The sequence below is a fragment of the Pollicipes pollicipes genome, unplaced genomic scaffold (genome assembly GCF_011947565.3).
Source record: "Pollicipes pollicipes isolate AB1234 unplaced genomic scaffold, Ppol_2.1 Scaffold_4881;HRSCAF=5763_pilon_pilon_pilon, whole genome shotgun sequence".
NCBI lineage: Eukaryota > Metazoa > Arthropoda > Thecostraca > Pollicipedomorpha > Pollicipedidae > Pollicipes > Pollicipes pollicipes.
Genome location: NW_023596576.1, coordinates 56,989,149 through 57,010,156, shown reverse-complemented (window position 1 = coordinate 57,010,156; position 21,008 = coordinate 56,989,149). Strand labels below are relative to the sequence as shown.

At 49.9% G+C, this 21,008-nt stretch overlaps 3 protein-coding genes across 3 annotated transcripts; all 3 read right to left on the bottom strand.

Annotated features, from left to right (window-relative positions):
- Positions 1-382: 382 nt before the first annotated feature.
- On the bottom strand, positions 383-3,189 carry LOC119100642 (cuticle protein 16.5). Its single transcript, XM_037223718.1, has 3 exons — positions 3,182-3,189; positions 999-1,190; positions 383-512 (listed from the first exon to the last, which is right to left on the bottom strand). The coding sequence occupies exons 1-3, from the start codon at positions 3,187-3,189 to the stop codon at positions 383-385; spliced, it is 330 nt and encodes a 109-aa protein (XP_037079613.1).
- Positions 3,190-6,454: 3,265 nt separating this feature from the next.
- On the bottom strand, positions 6,455-9,099 carry LOC119100641 (cuticle protein 16.5-like). Its single transcript, XM_037223717.1, has 3 exons — positions 9,095-9,099; positions 7,071-7,265; positions 6,455-6,584 (listed from the first exon to the last, which is right to left on the bottom strand). The coding sequence occupies exons 1-3, from the start codon at positions 9,097-9,099 to the stop codon at positions 6,455-6,457; spliced, it is 330 nt and encodes a 109-aa protein (XP_037079612.1).
- A 1,304-nt stretch (positions 9,100-10,403) lies between these two features.
- On the bottom strand, positions 10,404-11,768 carry LOC119100640 (cuticle protein 16.5-like). Its single transcript, XM_037223716.1, has 3 exons — positions 11,707-11,768; positions 11,020-11,211; positions 10,404-10,533 (listed from the first exon to the last, which is right to left on the bottom strand). Exons 1-3 carry the CDS (start codon positions 11,766-11,768, stop codon positions 10,404-10,406), a joined length of 384 nt encoding a protein of 127 aa, XP_037079611.1.
- Positions 11,769-21,008: the final 9,240 nt, after the last annotated feature.

Below are 21,008 nucleotides of genomic sequence, written 5' to 3'. Positions count from 1 at the left end.
ACCTGTCAGAGGACAGCGACATTGCAAGCTACCCATAATTATGTATCCAAAAGATCGGTTATTCAGGTCTCTATAGCTACTCATGAATTGTCGCGGCCACGCTAAGCTACGCTGTTGATTTTTCAGTCTATCTGTTCCGTGATGTTGACTGCATCAAAACTTCTGAGCACCTTTCTCTACAACATGCATTTTCAAGTATGGCATATGACATACAACATGATACATCCGCACAGCCAGGAGTATATCAGTGGTACAATGGTTGTGAGCTTCGAGTTGGATGAGACGGGATGAGAGAAAATACAACGGACAACAGCGGACGGACCGGTGGTTCAACACGCCTCACACAACAACATACTGACGCGTTAGCTCAGTGGACTGCAGCTCAATAGAAGTGGCGGCTGTAGAAGGGCTGGGCCAGATGGGCCGAGTTGAAGCCGTACGAGAAGCCGGCCGGGGCAGCGGCACGGAAGGCAGGCACGCTGTAGGCGGCGTAGCCGGCCGGGTAGCCGTAGCTGGCGTACGCCAGAGGGTAGTCGGCATCGGGCGCGGCGGCGGCGGCGGCAGCGGCCGCGTTGTACAGACGGGCGTGCTCAGCCTTGGCGGCGGCCACCTCGGGGGTGTCGCTGACGGGCAGAGGAGCGCTGCGCTTCTTGCGGGAGTCAGGGGCAGCCTCGGCGGCGGCGGCAGCCTCGGCGTACAGCTTGCGGAACTCAGCCTTGGCGGCCTTCACATCAGCCGTGTCCTCGACGGGAGCAGGTCCCACCAGGGTGTTGACGGGCGCCTTCAGGTCGGCGATGGGAGCCACCGGCAGGTTGGTGCCCTGCACACGGAAGCCGGCCGCGTCCGCCACGTAGTTGACCGTCTGGGTCAGGCCGTTGGCGTCCACGTAGCTGTAGGAGCCGACGGTGCCGCCGTAGGCGTTCTTGCTCTCCGACTTGGTGCTCAGGCCGTCGGCGTAGCCGTAGCTGTAGCCTCCAATCTCGTTCTGGGCGTGATACTGAGAGCTGACGGCGGCCGGAGCGGCGTAGGTGTTGTAGTGGCCAGCATAGGTGGTGTAGGGGGCAGCAGCGTACGACGTGAAGGGAGCAGCAGAGTAGGTAGTGTAGGGGGCACCATGGTAGGTGGAGTAGGGGGCAGCAAAGTTGTTCCAGTATCCGGCGGCGTACGGGTATCCCGAGTAGCCCAGCCCGCTGTTGGGCAGGGCGTACTGGGCAGCCGCAACGGCCAGGACAGCGGACACTACCACCTGAAAAAGACAATGATGTTTTAGGGCTGTCTCACCATTGGGTGTTTTTGTCACCACCTCAGTTAATCGTTCATGATTTATATAAGTCAATATCAGCTAACATTCGGATGAAAGTGCCGTCAACCACGTAGATGAAACGCCTGTTTTTTTAAACAATTTATCTGCTGTTATTAAAAAATAGTTAATATTTAACAAACTACGGGTGAGTTGTCATGAGGAGGATTCAAGCGAACACTGATGTATGTTATCACTAGCGGAGCTTTTTTATCTCAACCATGTTTCCACTATAAAAATGAATTATTGTTTCAAATGCTCTGGACTTGTACCCCGTTGTATATTCAAGGCTACCAATTATCAGGCGAAAGCTTAAAAATCCAGGGAACGTTGAAGAGATATAACCGGTACGCAAAGTTACAACAAGGAGTGAGAGTGCAATGGATTAAGATTTTAGGATATTCTACGTGGCAAAATATGTTGAATGACAACGTATTTTTCGAGTCAAGCTGAGCTTTTGGAAAGCTGTTTCAAGTCGCGGCTATGTCTAAGTTGTGAAATAGACCAAAGGTGCAACGCTTTGTTAGCACGGGTTAGTGGAGCACTCACCAGGACTTTCATGGCTGAACTCGCTGGTGTCTGTGATGCCTGTGGTCCGGTGCCGGCCAGCTTTATACCGGCTGGAGCCGGTGCTGTCTCTGTGGAGCCACGCCCATGCCGACGGTGACGCTCGCACACCACTGGGGGAGGTGTAGCCGGGTCGGCCTCGGTAGCCGGCAGTGACCCGCGGCCACCCGGCCACGCAAGGTCGGAGAGGGACCCGCTCAGTCTTTCAAAGGGCCTGTGGATGACTGCGCCATTATGCGAATCTTAATGACGTTAGTTAACGCGCGCTCGGGTGGGGCGGGGTCAAATTCACCCTGGAAGGTTTTCTTAAACGGTCTCCGAACAGCGCGGCGTAGCCGCGCCAAATTTTGCATAGCTTTAAACAATTGAATAGCGTATCGCTTGTTATCAAAAATTGATATGTCTTTTGTAAAGTCGCTGACCAATGGCAGGTCAGTCAGGCCATGGTTTGAGCGAAGGCAATTTCTAGGGAATCTTTCAATCTGATCCCACAAAGGAGAGTTAAACGAAGCCAAACCTATCTGAGATGCTTCCTTAGGGAACACCACAATTGAACGAGCAAATTACATTGACCTGAGGTCAGGTATAAAGCTAAAACGAAGGTCAAAACCAACCCGTTTTATTACTCTAGGGCTTGCTGTATAGGATAGTTTCTGGTGCTAATTTCGAGTTTATTGATAGCAGGAACAGCATTCTGCATCTTCCATGGACTTCTTAAAGGTCAAAACAGGTCATTGACCTAAAATAACCCACGTCAACATTTTGTTTTAGGAACATACTGCCTAGCGTAATCTTTGTCGCATAGTCAAATGCAAAACTCAAAGCAATATCGTATGATTTTCGTCACCTTGAATTTGAAAAGGTCTAACGAGGTCACTGACCTTAAATGACAACGCGACCTTTTGCTTAGAAACGGTTATCTACGTTATGGAGGCACTTTGAAGACCGGCCTGGAACTTTGTTCTATGCCGTTACCCAAGAACAGGTGACCAGGAGTGCCCCTCCCCCAATGCCAGCGACGCAGTAAACCGTACGTTAACACCAGAAAACATAAAATCAAGTCGCGGCACTCCCAGCTAGGAAGATGAAACAAACGCAAAGAAGCAGGCGAAGAGGTGGTGCAGACCCGAAGGAATTGTATTATGTAATAGACAGGGAGAAATCAAAGATGAGAAGGCCTAAAGAAGTCATTAGCCAAAGTCAGCTAATGACAGCCCGCTAGAACCGCCCAATAAGCTACAACCACTCAATTCACCGTGCCAGTAAGGGTTATACGGTCACACAAGTTGGGGGGGGGGGGGGGGTGGTAATTACCTGATCATTTTCGTGCTGGGTTTTGAGCTGGATGTACAGGGAGTCCACCCAGTCAAGCAGAGCTTGTTGCTGGGAGAACTCCCGGAGCCAGCGCCGTGAAGTTAGGTATATGTGCATGACTTTAACTATATCAGAAATTGATTATAAAACATGAAGGAGGTCAAATATGAAGTGCGTTGGATGTGCAGTGCAAAGGATTGCAATGTCTTCAAATATGTTGGTTACGTTAATATGTATTCGATGATGTTCTTAACAATGGTTCTTGATACAGAAACATCAGTTATTCTTGGAAAATGTGAAACCATAATGTCGTTCCACGGCTTAGGGCCAAGCGCATACGCTGTAAATAGTCTATTAATACGATTAGAGAAAGGTTGGTCTAAATGTTTTGCTCGCCTCATATCCATGTCATTTGATTCGCAGAGCTTGTAAATTAAATCGAATGATGCACGGAGCTGTGAAGTTACAAATTTGTGCATCACAATCAACATTTGGGATTTAGCAAAATCTGATAGTCTCAAAATTTTGCATCGTTTAAAGATTGGCTGTGAGCTTTGTGGAGGACGCACATTTTCTAATAAGACGCACAGCCTTTTTCGAAAAATTACTAACCGACCTAGTTGAGAAGCATAATTCATACCACAAGTCAAGCAGCAGTAATTTAAACAAGGAAGAATCAAAGTGTTATAGAGTAGATGTGGCGTTGTTTTATCAATAAAGTACCTAACTCTACTTATTATTCCAATATTTCTACTTACTATGCTTGCATCAAAATTAGTATGGCTTGTAAATTTAAGAGATTTGTCAATGATTACACCAAGGTATTTTTTTCTTCAATACGTGAATTATTAATTTACACATGTAAATGTATATGCAAAGAAGGAGTAGTGTGATGCGGTGTGAATGTTTTTGATGCGTTCAGGGAAAGAAAATTAGCAGCAAACCAGAAAGTCATTAGAAGCAAAAGCGTATTGGCATTGTTTTGAAGTTCAACAATGCTTTTCCTTTGAAAATAATCGCAGTATCATCAGCGTAAGACGGACAAATCATGTTACTGCTTAATTTAGGCAAGTCATTTATGTAAATTAAGAGGAGAATTGAGCCGAGAATGGATTCTTGGGTCCCCCCATTATCACATTTTTGATTGTTGGTAGATATTCCTTATTTTTGCACACTGAGTTTGCCAGACAAACAAGAAGATATCATGTTATGAGATTTTCGTCGAATACCATATTTAGGAAGTTTACCGAGAAGGTTTGTTTTTACAGTGTCAAAGGCTTTTTTCACATCTAAATACAAACCTAACACATATTCCCCGTTTTCAAAAGCCATAGTGATAGTTTCCTGCAGAAGAAGAATTCGCACGTAAGTACTTTTGTTCTTCTGAAATCCGAACCGATTTTGGTAAAGCAGATGGTTTTGGTTTAGATGAAGGACGAGTCTATTATACATAAGTTTTTTTCGAGAATTTTGGACATAAACGGCAAAATACTGATAGGTCTGATAACTTGACATTTTTTGACCTTTTTTGACCCGAAGGTCATGACCTAAGAACCTGAAATTTTGACCTAAGTCAGCTCACGTACGAGTCAATACACCCTGTAAATTTAGTGTCTCTGGCTCTTTTAGTTCCTACGATCTCAGGGGGCCAAAATGACCCCCCCCCGCTTATCCGAGCGAAGGGTACCTGGTCGGCCACCCGGGCGCGTGTTAAGGTTCGGTTAACGTAATCCCTTAAAGGAAGCGTTCCACCTTTTTATTGGGTTTTAAACAGAAATAGCTATGTTGAATATCATCTTTGCAGTTCACCATCGTGCACTTGTTAAGACCTAAACCCCTTCTTGTGTCTGAGCTACACGCCCGTGGAGATGTGCAGACTCTTTCGAGGAGGCTATATCGTGGTCACCCAAGCGTTCATGACGCCATAACTACGTCATTCAAGTTCTGCTATTTCCTTAGCCATGTGTGCGATCAAGCTAACAAGAAACATAACTTCCCAGTCGTTCGTATTTAGCGTTTGCGAGCACCATTACTAGATATAACTGCCATCAACTGACAATAAGGTAACTGATGTGCACATCACATGATATCAATGTGAGAACTACAGCGCTGCAAGGAAGGACAAGTCGACAATACAGTATTGGCATCCTCAACAGTCCTTGGCAGGTTTCGCTGAGATTAATAACACTATTTGACAGTATTCACAGGATACCTTGCTTTACTATTAACAATCTGCCCTAAAAGCTGACAATCGCTACGTTGCGTATGCCAAAGAGCACACCAAAACTTCGCTTACGAGCCGGTACCAAGACAAACAATCTACAAACAAGCTACAGACTGAACCGCCACCTAACACAGCGCCCGCGACAAGAATGACCGATTGGCGTCAGCTTTCGTGCGTTTCGAGATATTCTTTACGTCTGGCTGCCAGATGCTGCCAGGTTTTGCTGTCGTCACGAAACGGTTCCAAGGCGCCATCAGACAATAGCGTAATGGGTTGCATTCTAACAAACTTCGAAATTTTACAACATAGGGTTGTTTTTGAACCTTGAAAGCTCACCAACACTCACAAATCAGCTTTTCCCATCATATCTGATGCTTATCTCAATATCTTGCGATGTGGAACATTCCCTCTGAAGGGCAGTGTTCTACGTCTGTGTGTCGCTAACGCTTGCAAAGTACAGCATTATATTCTTCATAAATTGATACTTAAGCGGCTCGCTGGTCATATACACCTTCCACCACCAGCTTTGCACAATCCTAAACTGCGTGGCATGATTGTCTCACAAAAGTATCTAAAAGCTGCATTGCTCTGTTCTGCATTCCGTTATCGCATCAGCTTGAGCGACTCTCTGGGAAGTTCCTTTGCTGACAGACACAGCTTGGCTTTCACCTGTCAGAGGACAGCGACATTGCAAGCTACCCATAATTATGTATCCAAAAGATCGGTTATTCAGGTCTCTATAGCTACTCATGAATTGTCGCGGCCACGCTAAGATACGCTGTTGATTTTTCAGTCTATCTGTTCCATGATGTTGACTGCATCAAAACTTCTGAACACCTTTCTCTACAACGTGCATTTTCAAGTATGGCATATGACATACAACATGATACATCCGCACAGCCAGGAGTATATCAGTGGTACAATGGTTGTGAGCTTCGAGTTGGATGAGACGGGATGAGAGAAAATACAACGGACAACAGCGGACGGACCGGTGGTTCAACACGCCTCACACAACAACATACTGACGCGTTAGCTCAGTGGACTGCAGCTCAATAGAAGTGGCGGCTGTAGAAGGGCTGGGCCAGATGGGCCGAGTTGAAGCCGTACGAGAAGCCGGCCGGGGCAGCGGCACGGAAGGCAGGCACGCTGTAGGCGGCGTAGCCGGCCGGGTAGCCGTAGCTGGCGTACGCCAGAGGGTAGTCGGCATCGGGCGCGGCGGCGGCGGCGGCAGCGGCCGCGTTGTACAGACGGGCGTGCTCAGCCTTGGCGGCGGCCACCTCGGGGGTGTCGCTGACGGGCAGAGGAGCGCTGCGCTTCTTGCGGGAGTCAGGGGCAGCCTCGGCGGCGGCGGCAGCCTCGGCGTACAGCTTGCGGAACTCAGCCTTGGCGGCCTTCACATCAGCCGTGTCCTCGACGGGAGCAGGTCCCACCAGGGTGTTGACGGGCGCCTTCAGGTCGGCGATGGGAGCCACCGGCAGGTTGGTGCCCTGCACACGGAAGCCGGCCGCGTCCGCCACGTAGTTGACCGTCTGGGTCAGGCCGTTGGCGTCCACGTAGCTGTAGGAGCCGACGGTGCCGCCGTAGGCGTTCTTGCTCTCCGACTTGGTGCTCAGGCCGTCGGCGTAGCCGTAGCTGTAGCCTCCAATCTCGTTCTGGGCGTGATACTGAGAGCTGACGGCGGCTGGGGCGGCGTAGGTGTTGTAGTGGCCAGCGGCGTAGGTGGTGTAGGGGGCGGCAGCGTAAGTGGTGAAGGGAGCAGCAGAGTATGCGGCGTAGGGGGCAGCACGGTAGGTGGAGTAGGGGGTAGCAAAGTTGTTCCAGTATCCGGCGGCGTACGGGTATCCCGAGTAGCCCAGCCCGCTGTAGGGCAGGGCGTACTGGGCAGCCGCAACGGCCAGGACAGCGGACACTACCACCTGAAAAAGACAATGATGTTTTATGTCTGGTTCACCGCTGGGTGTTAGCTTTCCGCACCACCTCTGATAATCGTTCACCATTCATAGGAGGCAATAACGGCCATCTTTGCGAGAAAACACTATTCTCCATTTAGGTTCAACATCAGGTCTTTTAACAATTCATCTGTTTTAGATAACAATATTTGATCTTCAACAAGGTACGCGTATGTTGTTATCACGAGGGTACAAACGAACACTGATGAATCTTATCAATACCAGCATTGTTTTATTTCAACCACATTTCCGCTAAAAATACCAATTGGTGCTTAAAATGCCCTGGACCAGTACGCGCTGGTATATTCAAGGCTACCAATAATCAGGCGAAAGCTTGAAAATTCATGGAACGGTGAAGAGATATAACCGTTACGTAATCTTCAAACAACTAGTGAGAGTGCAGTGGCTCGATTTGAGATGTTAGGATGTTCCACCTAGCAACATATGCTGAATTTAACAACGTATTTTTCGAATTTAGCTGAGCTTCTGCAAAGCTGTTTCAAGTCGCGGCTAGGTCTAAGTTGTGAAATGGAGCAAAGGTGCCTAGCCTTGTTACCACGAGCTAGTAGGATCACTCACCAGGACTTTCATGGCTGAACTCGCTGGTGTCTGTGATGCCTGTGGTCCGGATGCCGGCCAGCTTTATACCGGCTGGAGCCGGTGCTGTCTCTGTGGAGCCACGCCCATGCCGACGGTGACGCTCGCACGTCACTGGAGGAGGTGTAGCCGGGCCGGCCTCGGTAGCCGGCAGTGACCCGCGGCCACCCGGCCACGCAAGGTCGGAGAGGGATCCGTTCAGTCTTTCAAAGGGCCTGTGGATGACTGCGCCATTGTGTGAATCTTAATGACGTTAGGGAAGCCTCGGTGAACGTCCTTCCTTGAAGAAAGTGTTTCAAATTTGTATGGGTTCTTAAGGTGAAAAAGCTATTCTGAAGATCATTCGGTGCAGTTCACAATCCTGGCCTTCTTAAGAACTAAATTTATCCTGCGTCTGGGCTTCACGCCCTTGGACCTATTGGACCTATTCTGAAGAGACTTTCAAGGTCACCCAGGCATCCATGGAGACATAATAACGTTATTTACGTCCTGTCATTACCATAGCTATGCGGCGATCAACGCTAACATAAGTGTTTTTGTCGAGTCGTTCATGTCTGGCGTTCGTGAGCACGACCTCTGGGCATAACGGCCGTCAATTGGCTCTTAATCAAAGTTCGTGTCAGGTGCTAAGACCTAATCAAAGAATGGCGTATTGATTATGACTAGCATGTTTACTAAATGGGAAACTTGCGCTATCTAAAGCAATTTTTTACTTAAAAGTATGGCATGAATCATAGGTAGATTATTTCATTGTATATGGTGCTTGTTTCAATAATACTCAAATCTCGAATATTCCACTCAGATGTTCTGAAACGAATGGACCGGTCGAGTTATTCAAAAGGGGAAATATATCCCTTGATTGCTCGACTACGGCACAATTGAATTCACCGACCGTTAAGCAAATGAAAACGTCATAATTGAGACCAAAGTTTACTCATTGTGTTCGGGAATTCTGCCAATTCATATATCCATTGCATTTCGTAATTTTCATCCAACTGCAAATAGGTGGCAGAGTCCAATATTTGATCCTTCTATCTCGTAGCGAATGTCAGGGCTGTCGATTTTTGTAAATTTTCGGAGTAGCCGAACCGAAAGCCCGAAAACCTACCCCAACCATATTTGTTCTCACCGGATTTAGCCCACCTCATTTTGATTAAGCGCAAGATATGTTTTTAGTTTTCGTATACTAGTCGAGTTCAAGCTAACATTGTGCGGCCCAACTCCACATCGCGCGGGGGGGGGGGCAGGTCCCGCACAAAAGGATACAAATCGACACCCGTGGCGAATGTTCATGACATGCTAATTCGTTACTTCGTTACCACGATTACTCCGTCGCCGCTAATCCGTTACTAAATGCTTGTTTCTTTACTCATTACACCATAATGCTGAAATACGATTCCGTTGTTACTTCGTCAGTGTACAGAAAGTGCAGTGAAACTCGCTTCGGGACATTGTTTTGAGATTTATTCTCAACAGGTTCAAAAACTTACAGAAATCTCTTCGCACGTTTCGTAAACTTTCTTGATCTTAGAGCGATAGTCCAACGCGCAGGCGAAAAGGCTGATCACCTACGTGTACAGAAGAGATGTAGCTTATTTCCCACTGGACTCATTAAGGCTGCAATGTAACCACACCCTCTGGAGTTGGTCAAGACGACCCTTCGAATGTTTTCCAAAATAAACACATCTTAGCGTGACGAAAGCACCCAAAACTTCACACAGTTAAAACCAATGAAATAGCCAATCTCCTAGCCCTACCAGATTACGTGCATCATGTAAGGTGCACGGCCAGTGGTAATTTCGCACGGCCAGTGGAGTGGTGGTTTCGCACGGCCAGTAGAGTGGTAATTTCACACGGCCAGTTTAGCCCCAAGGTCATACAAACGTCGCATGACACAACCAACAATGACGTTTTGAAAAGCATAGCTACTAAATAAATTAATTATGTGGTCTAGAACAACATGTTGTCTTTTGAATTCTACCAACAGTTCTGAGGGGCTTATTTCATTGTATATCACTATTGTTTGTATATATGTAAATACGTAACAATTTCTTTAAGGCGCTTTAATGGTCGCTATTTAGTCATCATTTCGAGCATTATCGGTAGTTTTACTGTCTCTTGTAATGCTTTCCTCACTTTTACTTATTTGTTCCACATCTAGTTTTTGTTCAACCTCTCGCTTTTAATTCTGGTTTCGATCACATCAAACTACCTCATCATCTTTCCCTACAAAATATATTTGCATGTATGACATATGACAAAGACCATGGTATGCAATAAGTTGCATGAATATAGTCACACGCCCAGAGGCATATCAGTGATACGAAGATTGTGAACTTCGAGTTGGATGGGACGGGATGAGAGAAAATACAACGGACAACAGCGGACGGACAGCTGATTCAACACGCCTCACACAACAACATACTGGCGCGTTAGCTCAGTGGGCTGCAGCTCAATAGAAGTAGCGGCCGTAGAAGGGCTGGGCAAGGTGGGCCGAGCTGAAGCCGTACGAGAAGCCAGCCGGGGCGGCGGCACGGAAGGCAGGCACGCCGTAGGCGGCGTAGCCGGCCGGGTAGCCGTAGCTGGCGTACGCCAGAGGGTAGTCGGTGTCGGGCGCGGCGGCGGCGGCGGCAGCGGCCGCGTTGTACAGACGGGCGTGCTCAGCCTTGGCGGCGGCCACCTCGGGGGTGTCGCTGACGGGCAGAGGAGCGCTGCGCTTCTTGCGGGAGTCAGGGGCAGCCTCGGCGGCGGCGGCAGCCTCGGCGTACAGCTTGCGGAACTCAGCCTTGGCGGCCTTCACATCAGCCGTGTCCTCGACGGGAGCAGGTCCCACCAGGGTGTTGACGGGCGCCTTCAGGTCGGCGACGGGAGCCACCGGCAGGTTGGTGCCCTGCACACGGAAGCCGGCCGCGTCCGCCACGTAGTTGACCGTCTGGGTCAGGCCGTTGGCGTCCACGTAGCTGTAGGAGCCGACGGTGCCGCCGTAGGCGTTCTTGCTCTCCGACTTGGTGCTCAGGCCGTCGGCGTAGCCGTAGCTGTAGCCTCCGAGCTCGTTCTGGGCGTGGTACTGAGAGCTGACGGCGGCCGGGGCGGCGTAGGTGTTGTAGTGGCCAGCGTAGGTGGTGTAGGGGGCAGCAGCGTAAGTGGTGATGGGAGCAGCAGAGTATGCGGCGTAGGGGGCAGCACGGTAGGCGGAGTAGGGGGTAGCAAAGTTGTTCCAGTATCCGGCGGCGTACGGGTATCCCGAGTAGCCCAGCCCGCTGTAGGGCAGGGCGTACTGGGCAGCCGCAACGGCCAGGACAGCGGACACTACCACCTGAGGAGGAAGAAGAAGAGAAATGAAGCATATGAATAACATGCCACCTAATCTCAGGATGGCAGGAACCAGTTAGAATAAAGTGGCATCGCTTATTCCATATTGCTTGCTGAGGACATCGTGTCCCAACGTTGTGCACTCAAGAGCGTTCCAATGACTGCGACGTTAACGTTTCGATAACGGAAGTGTCTGCCACCGCTCCCGACAGAGCCCTGCCACCGCCGCAGGCCGCCTCTCGAGCCTCGCTCCGCCGACTTACCAGGACTTTCATGGTTGAACTCGCTGGCGACTGTGGTGCCGGTGGTCGGGCGTCGGCCGGCTATATACCCGGCGAGGCAGGACGCGCTGGCGGCCACGCCCTGCTCCCTCTCAGCCGCACATCGCCCGGCGCGCACGTGACGTCGCGACGCCGACCTTGGGAGCGCCGCCGCAGGCTCACCGGACCCGTCCTGTCATGGCCGGGGGCGCTGGGGCCCGGCCCGGCCTGGGCGCATCCGCCATGGTCCGTTCGAAGAACGCGTCGCGGCATTGGGTGCCACCGGGCTCAGTGTTGCACCCTGGTGGTGCTTAATTGGTAAGGCATGTGGCTGCAACTCTCTTGTGTACGTGCCAGTGAGCTAGTATTCTCCAGTGAATGCGGATGCGACGGATTCGTGCACGGAAGATTATGCGTTTTAGCTTGAGCGGCAATTGTTCTGTTCGTGGGTATCTAGCGTACGTATCCGGTAGCTAACATCTGGCAACCATTGGTAACAGCTTCATGCAGCTTTCAGCAGCAGGACGTATCGTGACGTTGAAAAAATTGTTAAAAACAGATGCGCTTAAATTAGTATTTGTAGACAAACCCATCGATAAGACGTCATTTGAACGCAACTTTAAAAGTGATAGAAATAGAGTTATCACATCCCACTTCATATGAAAACATGAAAATCGCGGCAGGTCAAAACAACGCGCAACGGGGATCGACACCTGATTCTTATTCTGATTGCGCGGTGTCGAAACCAATGCAAGTTGACGGTAGGTTTGTGCACGGTTCTGCTTAGGTGGATTTTATTCCAAATCCGAATCACGTTTTGTTTTTGAGAAGTTTTGGAACAGTTAATGAATAGGTATTGAATATTGAATTGTATTGAATAGAATAAATGTTATGGGCATAATTCACACTACTCAGTTCTTCTTCCGCTGACGTTACTTCTTCCGCGTCCGAATTGCAGGGAATGTTCCACATTTATATGGGGGTTTCAGTCGATATAGGGTTTAGGAGATCATTCGGTGCAGTATACAGTTCTGTCCTTTTTAAGACCTAAAGCCCTCTAGTTTCTGAGTTACACACCCTCGAAGATATGCAGACCATTTTGAGCAGACTATTTCAAGGTCATTCAGACATGCATGACGCCATAGCAACGCTATTCAAATACTGTTAATGCACAGGTCATGCGGCGTTCAAGGGCAAAGCTAATATCATTGTCGAGCCCTTCTGATCTGGTGATCGTGAGCACAATCACCGGTGAAAAAGCATCGTTTCTGTCACCGACGAACATTGGAACAATATAAATTGTCACCTGGGGCCAAATTTATTGAAAACGGATACAGTATAGTTATAAGTGCGTTAAACCGGACGACACAAGGGGAATAAAGTGCGCTAAGTGATGAACATCATGAATATTTTTGTTTCGGAAGGTTCATTTGCACGGAAGTATCATTTGCTGACCATGCTAAAAGCCCCGCCAGTTAGGGCGTAGGTTGTAGTGCAATAGCAGGCGTGAGAGTGGTAAGCACATCGGTTCGGTTCAAACCTAAGACGTCGCACGTACAGAGAAAGGCGAGAATATGCTTGGTCAGCGGCCTTATCACAACCACAAATGGCGCGTGACGAACCCCAGTCATTATCTCGCGACATAGTCGGGCAATATCAGTGTTGGAAAAGAGCTCTTACAGGATTTAGTCCGTGCATACACAAATTTGCTCCACCGCTTTACTATCAGTTGTTTACTGTTTTTTGACGTCACAAACTGTGTTACCTTGAGCTGAGAGTTGCTATGTTCTTTCATGTCACAGCTATGGCCTGTCTGTAACTGCTGTGTCTGAAATGATATTTCGTAGTTTTCCACAATGCCCATGCTCAGATTTTGCAATCCGCGCCTGACAAAGTTGTACTCCCCAATCCGGAGCCGCCAGCCAGAAATCCAACACTGGATAACACATTGCATGGCCTGGTTTACATGGATGACGGGTCAATGCCCGAGTAACGAGCGGTGCTTAGCGAGATTGGTCGATTATTTCGGACCTGGGGCTTTGAAACTGTTTCGTTATATGGCGACATTGTTTCGTTTTTAGCAACGATGCTGATTTCAGACTGATTCAGACCAGCGATGCTGATTTCAGACTGATTCAGATCAACGATGCTGATTTCAGACTGATTCAGACCAGCGATGCTGATTTCAGACTGATTCAGACTAGCGATGCTGATTTCAGACTGATTCAGACCAACGACTGATTTCAAAATTCCCACTGCTCTCCACCAGCATTTCGGCAGCGTGCTTATCATGACCGCCCATTGCAATTCTGCGCTAACCTGCTATGGGTAAATTCGCGTACAACACATCCTATACGCCAGCCATGGGCCTAGGACTTAATGACCATATAGAACTAGACATGAAATACTTATTGCATTGGGCCTTACCGTACCATTATAATGTTTTGCATCTTAGCCGAGTGTGCGTGGTCAGTTCCACATCACAGAGGGCGGTGAGCCGCTCACCGGAGAGTCGCTATTTCGATTTCTGGGACTGACGAATGTTTGGCACAGGAGCGGCCGGGTGTCCGGCATGGGAGGAGCTGTGTGTCCGGGTTAGTGAGCGGTTGTCGGGCACAGGAAAGGCCGCGTGTCCGTCACAGGACTGATCGCGTGTCCGGCACATGAGAGGCCGCATGTCCGGCACAGGAGCAGCTGTACAGCACTAGGGCGGCTTTGTTTTCGGCACAGGAGAGGCCGCGTGTGCGGTACGGGAGAGGCCGCGTGCTTGGCACAGAAGCGGCCCATCAGCACTGGAGTGGGGGCGCCTTCGGCACTGGAACTGCCGCAGTGTCCGGCACATGAGAGGTCACGTGTCCAGCACTGGAGTGGGTGCGCGTTCGGCATTAGGGTGGGCGCACGTTCAGCACACGAGAGGCAGCATGTCCAGCACAGGAGAGGCCGCATATCCGGTACAGGAGAGGTCACATGTTCAGCACTGGAATAGGTGCGCGTTCGGCATTAGGGTGGGCGCTCGTTCAGGACACGAGAGGTAGTATGTCCGGCAAAAGAGAGGCAGCATGTCCAGCACAGGAGGCCGCATATCCGGCACAGGAGAGGCCACATGTCCAGCACTGGAGTGGGTGCGCGTTCGGCACTAGGGCGGGCCGCGTTCGTCCGGTACTGGAGCAGCCGCGTGTCTGACACTGGAGAGGCGGCGTGTTCGACGCAGTACTTGGAAAGCATTGGTACCGGGCTGCGCTGTGCTTAACCTTGGTCCTGATTTGCCGTTTTCTTCATGACGAGAGCTGACGGAAGGAAGGGGCGGGGCGATGCGACCATCCTGCCGTTTCCAAACTAAGACAGATAGAGCCTTTTGGAAAGAAACACTGGATGGGACTCAACATCCCCTTATGATAAGCAATCAGTTGCATGTTGCTTGGTCAATAATTGGCTCTACTAGGCCAGGTCAAAGGTCAAATTGCCCCAGACATTGACACTTTGAATTTCACACGCCCTTACGTATGAGATCGTGCTCCCGCGGTAGCAAGGATTTTCAATAGCTGTGTTTATACACATACTTGTGATGCATTATGCAGACATCCGTTGACGTGGCGGTGTTACGTGCATCGTCGGTTCTCGCCCGTCGCCCGCGCCAGCCGTGGACCGCCGTGCGGTGTTCCCCAAAAACCAGCAACTTACCAGACAACTGAAGAATAAAAACTGAAGGCGTTCCATTTTCAGGAAAATTTCACCATTGACAATTTTTGACCTAAGATCATACGTCTTACCAGTCGCGATATCTAATTAAGACCATTCTATTATTTGTCATCATGCAGTTGATATTTTTACTGGTGTAGGCTTGGTGGCATTACATTGATAACAATAGCAAAAACGATGCCTTAAAAAATCTGGCTGAGATCATTTAATAAAGATACAGGTAAGCATTGCATGCACGCGCGTGAAGCTTGAAGACACCCCATGTTCAAAATCTGATATGAACCCCCATGGTATTCATGGGTAAACATTGTCTGGATCCAAAATATCCACGAGATCCAACATTACTCTTTGCTGATATTGTTTGGATGTAGTGGGGGGGGGGGGGGGTTACGACAACATAATAGGCTTTGCAGAACTCCCAGAAGGTGCCAACCACGCATCAACAATTTGGGCACTTTCAGCGGTAGTTTAGGCCCAACTCAATGATTGGTTCTTTGAGTGAATGCTGATTACAGCCCTCGCGATTTGATACTCACAACTGTATACTATCCAGCAGAAGTATCATCAAGTCCACAATGAAATGCAGCTCCCCCTGTTAACCAATTGCCGTCATAAATGCAAATAGCGTGTGTGTGTGTGTGTGTGTGTGTGTGTGTGTGTGTGTGTGTGTGTGTGTGTGTGTGTGTGTGTGTGTGTGTGTGTGTGTGTGTGTGTGTGTGTGTGTGTGTGTGTGTGTGTGTGTGTGTGGTGTGGGTGTGGTGTGTGTGGTGTGCGTGTGGTGTGGTGTGCGTGTGCGTGTGTGTGTGTGGCCTTGCTTCAGTGAAAACCTAACCGTGCAGGACAATTTTGGCCGACGGAACATTGTGGAGATGTTATCGTGCATCTACTAGCCTGAGGGAACAGAAACGTGATTGTTGCACTCATACAAATGCTTAGCAGGGAATGTCATGGTGCATTAATACTATCGGTCAGGAACTTGCAAACGTGGAAAAGACATAGGATGAAATGAAAAGGCCAGCTCTCCCCTCAAACAATGCAGCTTTGAAGTACTGACACCTGCAATATCCCAACTTAATTCTCTGTAATCCCAGCAGCAGCGAATACTTAAAAAGTCCCCATGTTATATCTTATGTTGCCACCCAAACGCTTGTTAGCTTACCTTTTTAAGACAACCGCTTAATGCTCTAAAAATTGTGGATCAGCCAAAGTGGGATCGCATGAATTATGATTCTGTGACATGCTATGAGAAGTCCAAAGTCCGAATCTAAGTCCGAATCCGATCCAGCCCAACAACCAGTGGAGCCGAATCCGCATCTGATTCCGACTGACGTCATGATCAAACCCAGCGTTGTGTTCGTTCCTGCTGGAGCCACGCCTGGGCCCGGTTGACGGAGGAAGAAGCGGACAGCCGCTCTGACGAAGACATGGGCTGACGAGTACCGTCGGGCATGCACTCTCGCGCGCAATTTATGAGTCATTGGGGATGTTTTCGAGGACTGAAATCAAATCTGGAAAACCGGAGCAGATAGGGGCATGAAACAAAATCGCTTCACCGGTCTCAACACTGTCAGCTCGTGTAAGTGAGCCAGCAGTCCGCCGAAAATCGGCCAATGTCACTTCTCCTTAACCGGCCTCGAACACAACACACCATAGCCTGAACGGAGAGAGATTGGACAGGTGAAAACCACTGAGGCGTTTAGTCCAGATAACCGTGACCAACGTTCGCCCAAATGTTCGTGTTTTTCGAAACATTTTGGTCAAAGGCATCGCAAGCCTAAATCTTCACATCGCTTTTATCGATAGAAGCTTTCAGGCGTGACCAGACGCATACCTGCGTAACTTTAGAGTCATGTGAATCAAACACGTTAGGGCCCTGGGTTTGAAAGGTGGTAAAAGCCAGACTGCTTGGGTTCCCAGAGGTACCTAGCACTCCAGTGTCGTGTCATACCAGTTAGCGTAATGTCTACACCGGAGTTGGCATAGTCCACTGCTATAGGAAGGATCCAGCGACGTGTCCTACCTGTTATCGCAATATCTACACAAAATATGGCTCAGTCCACTGACATTGGAAGGACTCGTGTCATCACAGCTCAAAGGCCCGCTAGAGAGTACCTTCTCTCCTGAAACATGCGTAGTCGGTTTAAAACGCCGTTTTACACAGGCGTGCCGCACTCACACCGTCACGCACCACTTCAGCTCAGAAAGTGATCATGAGGTAATGATCTGGTGGTGCATTTCGAGCTCATGTTGCTCAGTACATTACAACGCCCTTGCGTAGCAAATCGTCCAATGTTTCGCAAAACTGAGCCTAGAAACGAGGCATGTACTAAAAAAGTTGATGATCCGATATGTTCGCACTTTATGCCTCAGATGTCAAAAATGGCTCGAGGGAACCTTTCTGAGGGTCGCAAGTGTGACGAATCTCCAGAGCGACCTCAGTTTGGATCTGTCTCTTTCTAGCCCTGAGAGCGCAGGGGTGATGCCATTCCCCTCCCCCCCCCCCCCCCCCCCCTGTCAGTTCAGAGCTGGATCTGTGCCCGGTGAGCGCGACGATTGGCGTTAATGAATGGGAGCAGCTGAAACGGTTCATGGCCTGTAAGTACATCGCGCGCAAATGAAAAGGAGGGTTAGATGTAGTTAGGTTTTATGGCACTAACCACAAAACGACGGGTTATTTTCCGGTCAGCGTAATGGCCCCATCTCTGCTCACGTCACTTCACTGAAGCCCTAAGCAAGAAGGCCCTTAAGCCTCTGTTTTTCTGGAATTTGTGAGTTGTGCCGAACCTAGATGAACGCCAGGGGTACCGGTTAAGCAAATGTATCACGTGGTCGTTCGGATTTATTTTGAGAATGCTCGATGCTTCAACCAATAATCACGGTCACGAACGAGGGCTCAGACAACGATGGGTCGAGGAGATATGCATTTAACACTCAGGATCATGAGCTTGGGACTGCTTGGTACTTTCGTTTAGCCAGTGCTTCGGGGCATCGAAAAGATCGCCAGTTATGAGCATATAACACTTTTTCAAATCTCCCGGCCGAGGGTACGTCCCGGTCTCCCCGTGCTGAGCAGCGGCGGTCCGCGCGTCACGACGGCGTGACCGTTTCCCGTGGGAGCGCGTGCGCCGGCTGGCCTCGAGCCGGTCAACAGCCGGCGCGGCAGCAGGCCCGAGCGGCGGCCCGGGCGCTGGACTCGGACGTTCAGGCCGCGCGCCGGCACTGAAGGCGCGCCAGGTCAGCGGGGCACGGGTATGGGAGCGCGCCAGGTCAGCAGGGAGTGCGCCAGGTCAGCAGAGTATGGGTGTGGGAGCGCGCCAGGTCAGCAAAGCATGGGTGTGGGAGCACACCAGGTCAGCAGAGCACGGGTGTGGGAGCGCGCCAGATCAGCAAAGCACGGGTGTGGGAGCGCACCAGGTCAGCAAAGCACGGGTGTGGGGGCGCACCAGGTCAGCGGAGCACGGGTGTGGGGGCGCACCAGGTCAGCGGAGCACGGGTATGGGAGCGCGTCAGGTCAGCGAGGAGTGCGCCAGGTCAGCGGAGCACGGGTGCCGCGGCGCAGATCGGCGCCACTGGCGCAGGGGCATCAATCAGCGGGTATGCGAGACGATCACGTGGAGAAAATCAGAGCACGAAGGGACACGGGCGAAGTTATCTAAAGGTGGAGCGATGTAACGTAGAAAATCAGCCATATGCTCATGACAAGCAATGAATGAAACCGCTCGGATTTTGGCCCTGCCTAAGATGAGGGCCGGCGCACCCGCCTCCGGTTTTCGACGGCGTCTCCCGAACCGCTTCATGCATCACAACTGAATGCCGTGTGACTGGGTTGGAGACGCTTGTAGACGTCAACTACAAGTTTGAGGATATAAAGACATAAGGCCAACAAAGAGCCACAAGGGCTTATGACGTTCCTGTCCTGATGATCACTGCCCTATGAGTTTGTTCTCCAAACGGTGAGGGGCGAAAATGTAGACAAACGACGCGCCGCGATGCATGCTTAGCTCCAAGGGTACCAGATAGTGTGCTGTCACATGGAGTGTCTGGGTGTTATAGACCACACGCATGCATGCCATCTACGCTCATGACCTTCCCTTAGATTAGTCAGCTAAGGCTACGTCCGATCGAGTCGAGAAAATTGCGTGAACCTTGCTCTCAAGCACTTAACAACCAAAGTGACAGCTATTCTAAGGGCCCTTTTATCCTAATTAGAAGCCATGGCCACGTCATTTTATCATCAAAAACATCGAAGGGGATGTTGTGAACACTGTGGGATGCGTAAATATTATGCCTTAGATGGAAGAAGTATAGATACAGTTTCAGATATACATTTATTAACACGCGCCCGGGTGGCCGGCTAGATACTCTTCGCTCGGGTGGGGGTCAATTTGACCCCCCTGAGATTTCGGGAACTAAGAAAGCTAGAGACATCACATTTACAGGGTGTGTTGACCTGTATGTAAAATCACTTAGATCACAGTTTCAGGTTCCTACGTTATGACCTTTTGGTAAAAAAGGTCAAAGAAGGTCAAGTTCCAGGTTGGTCTCCAAAGTCCCCCCAGAACCTAGATAACTGTTTGTAAGCAAAAGGTGACATGCTCATTTAAGGTTAGTGACCTTTTTTGATCTTTGAAAGGTCAAGGTGACCAAAATTATATAAGATTGCTCTAAGTTTTGCATTTGATTAAGAGACATAGATTACGCTAGGAAGTATGCTCCTAAAACAAATGTTGACCTGGATAATTTTAGGTCAATGACCTTTTCTAATCTCTAAGAGGTCCGTGGATGATGTATAATGCGGCTCCTGCTATCATTAAATTCGAAATGAACACCAGGAGCTATCCCATACAGCAAGCTCTAGAACAACAAAAGAGGTAGGTTTTGACCTTGGTCTGCCCTTTATACCTGACTTTAAGTCAATATAATTTGTTCATTCAACTGCTACGTTGACTAAGAGAGCATCTCAGAGATGTGTGGCTTCGTCGAACACTCCGTTGTTGGATCAGATTGAAGAAATCCCTAAACATTGCCTTCGCTGAAACCAAGGCCTGACTTTGACCTGCCATAGGCCAGCGACCTTACAAGGTATATCTGAATTTTTTATGCCAAACGATCCGCTCTCAATTGTCTACAGCTATGTAAAATTTAGCGCGGCTACACCGCGGCGTTCGAAAACCACTCCGGAAAAACCTTGGAGGGAGTCAATTTGACCCCCCATACTGTCCGCAATTTGGCTGCGGACATCACAGTCTCTCATCTAAGTACAAAACATTGGAACATGCGTTAACATCACAGAATGCCCCCGATTGCAGTTAGCCGGTAGCATACAGGTCATAATCGTACACAATCTAGCAGCGGTCGGGAAGCCGTAAGCCAGTCCGACGCAGACGCCACATCGGAAGGGTGTCGCCTCGGGTGGCGACTAAGCATGGCGTAGGGGGCCGCAGCGACTCGAGCGGCAGCAGTTGTACAGTGCCGGATCCCGACACCGCGAAACGCCTCGTACCCATCTCTTGAGAGACCGGGGCACATACAAGTGAATGGTCTAACGGGCGGTCCGGTCTTGGTGGGTGGCCCGGTCTCGAGGGTCCGGTCTCGGCGGTGGTCCGGTCTTGGGGGTGGTCCGCTCTTGGCGGGCTGTTCGGTCCCGGGGGTGGCTCGGTCTCGGGGGAGAGGGTGGTCCAGTCTTGGCGGGTAGTCCGGTCTCAGGGGTGGCTGGTCTCGGGTCCGCTCGGCAGGTGGTCCGGTCTCGTCGGGTGGTCCGGTCTCGGCGGTTGGTCTGGTCTCGG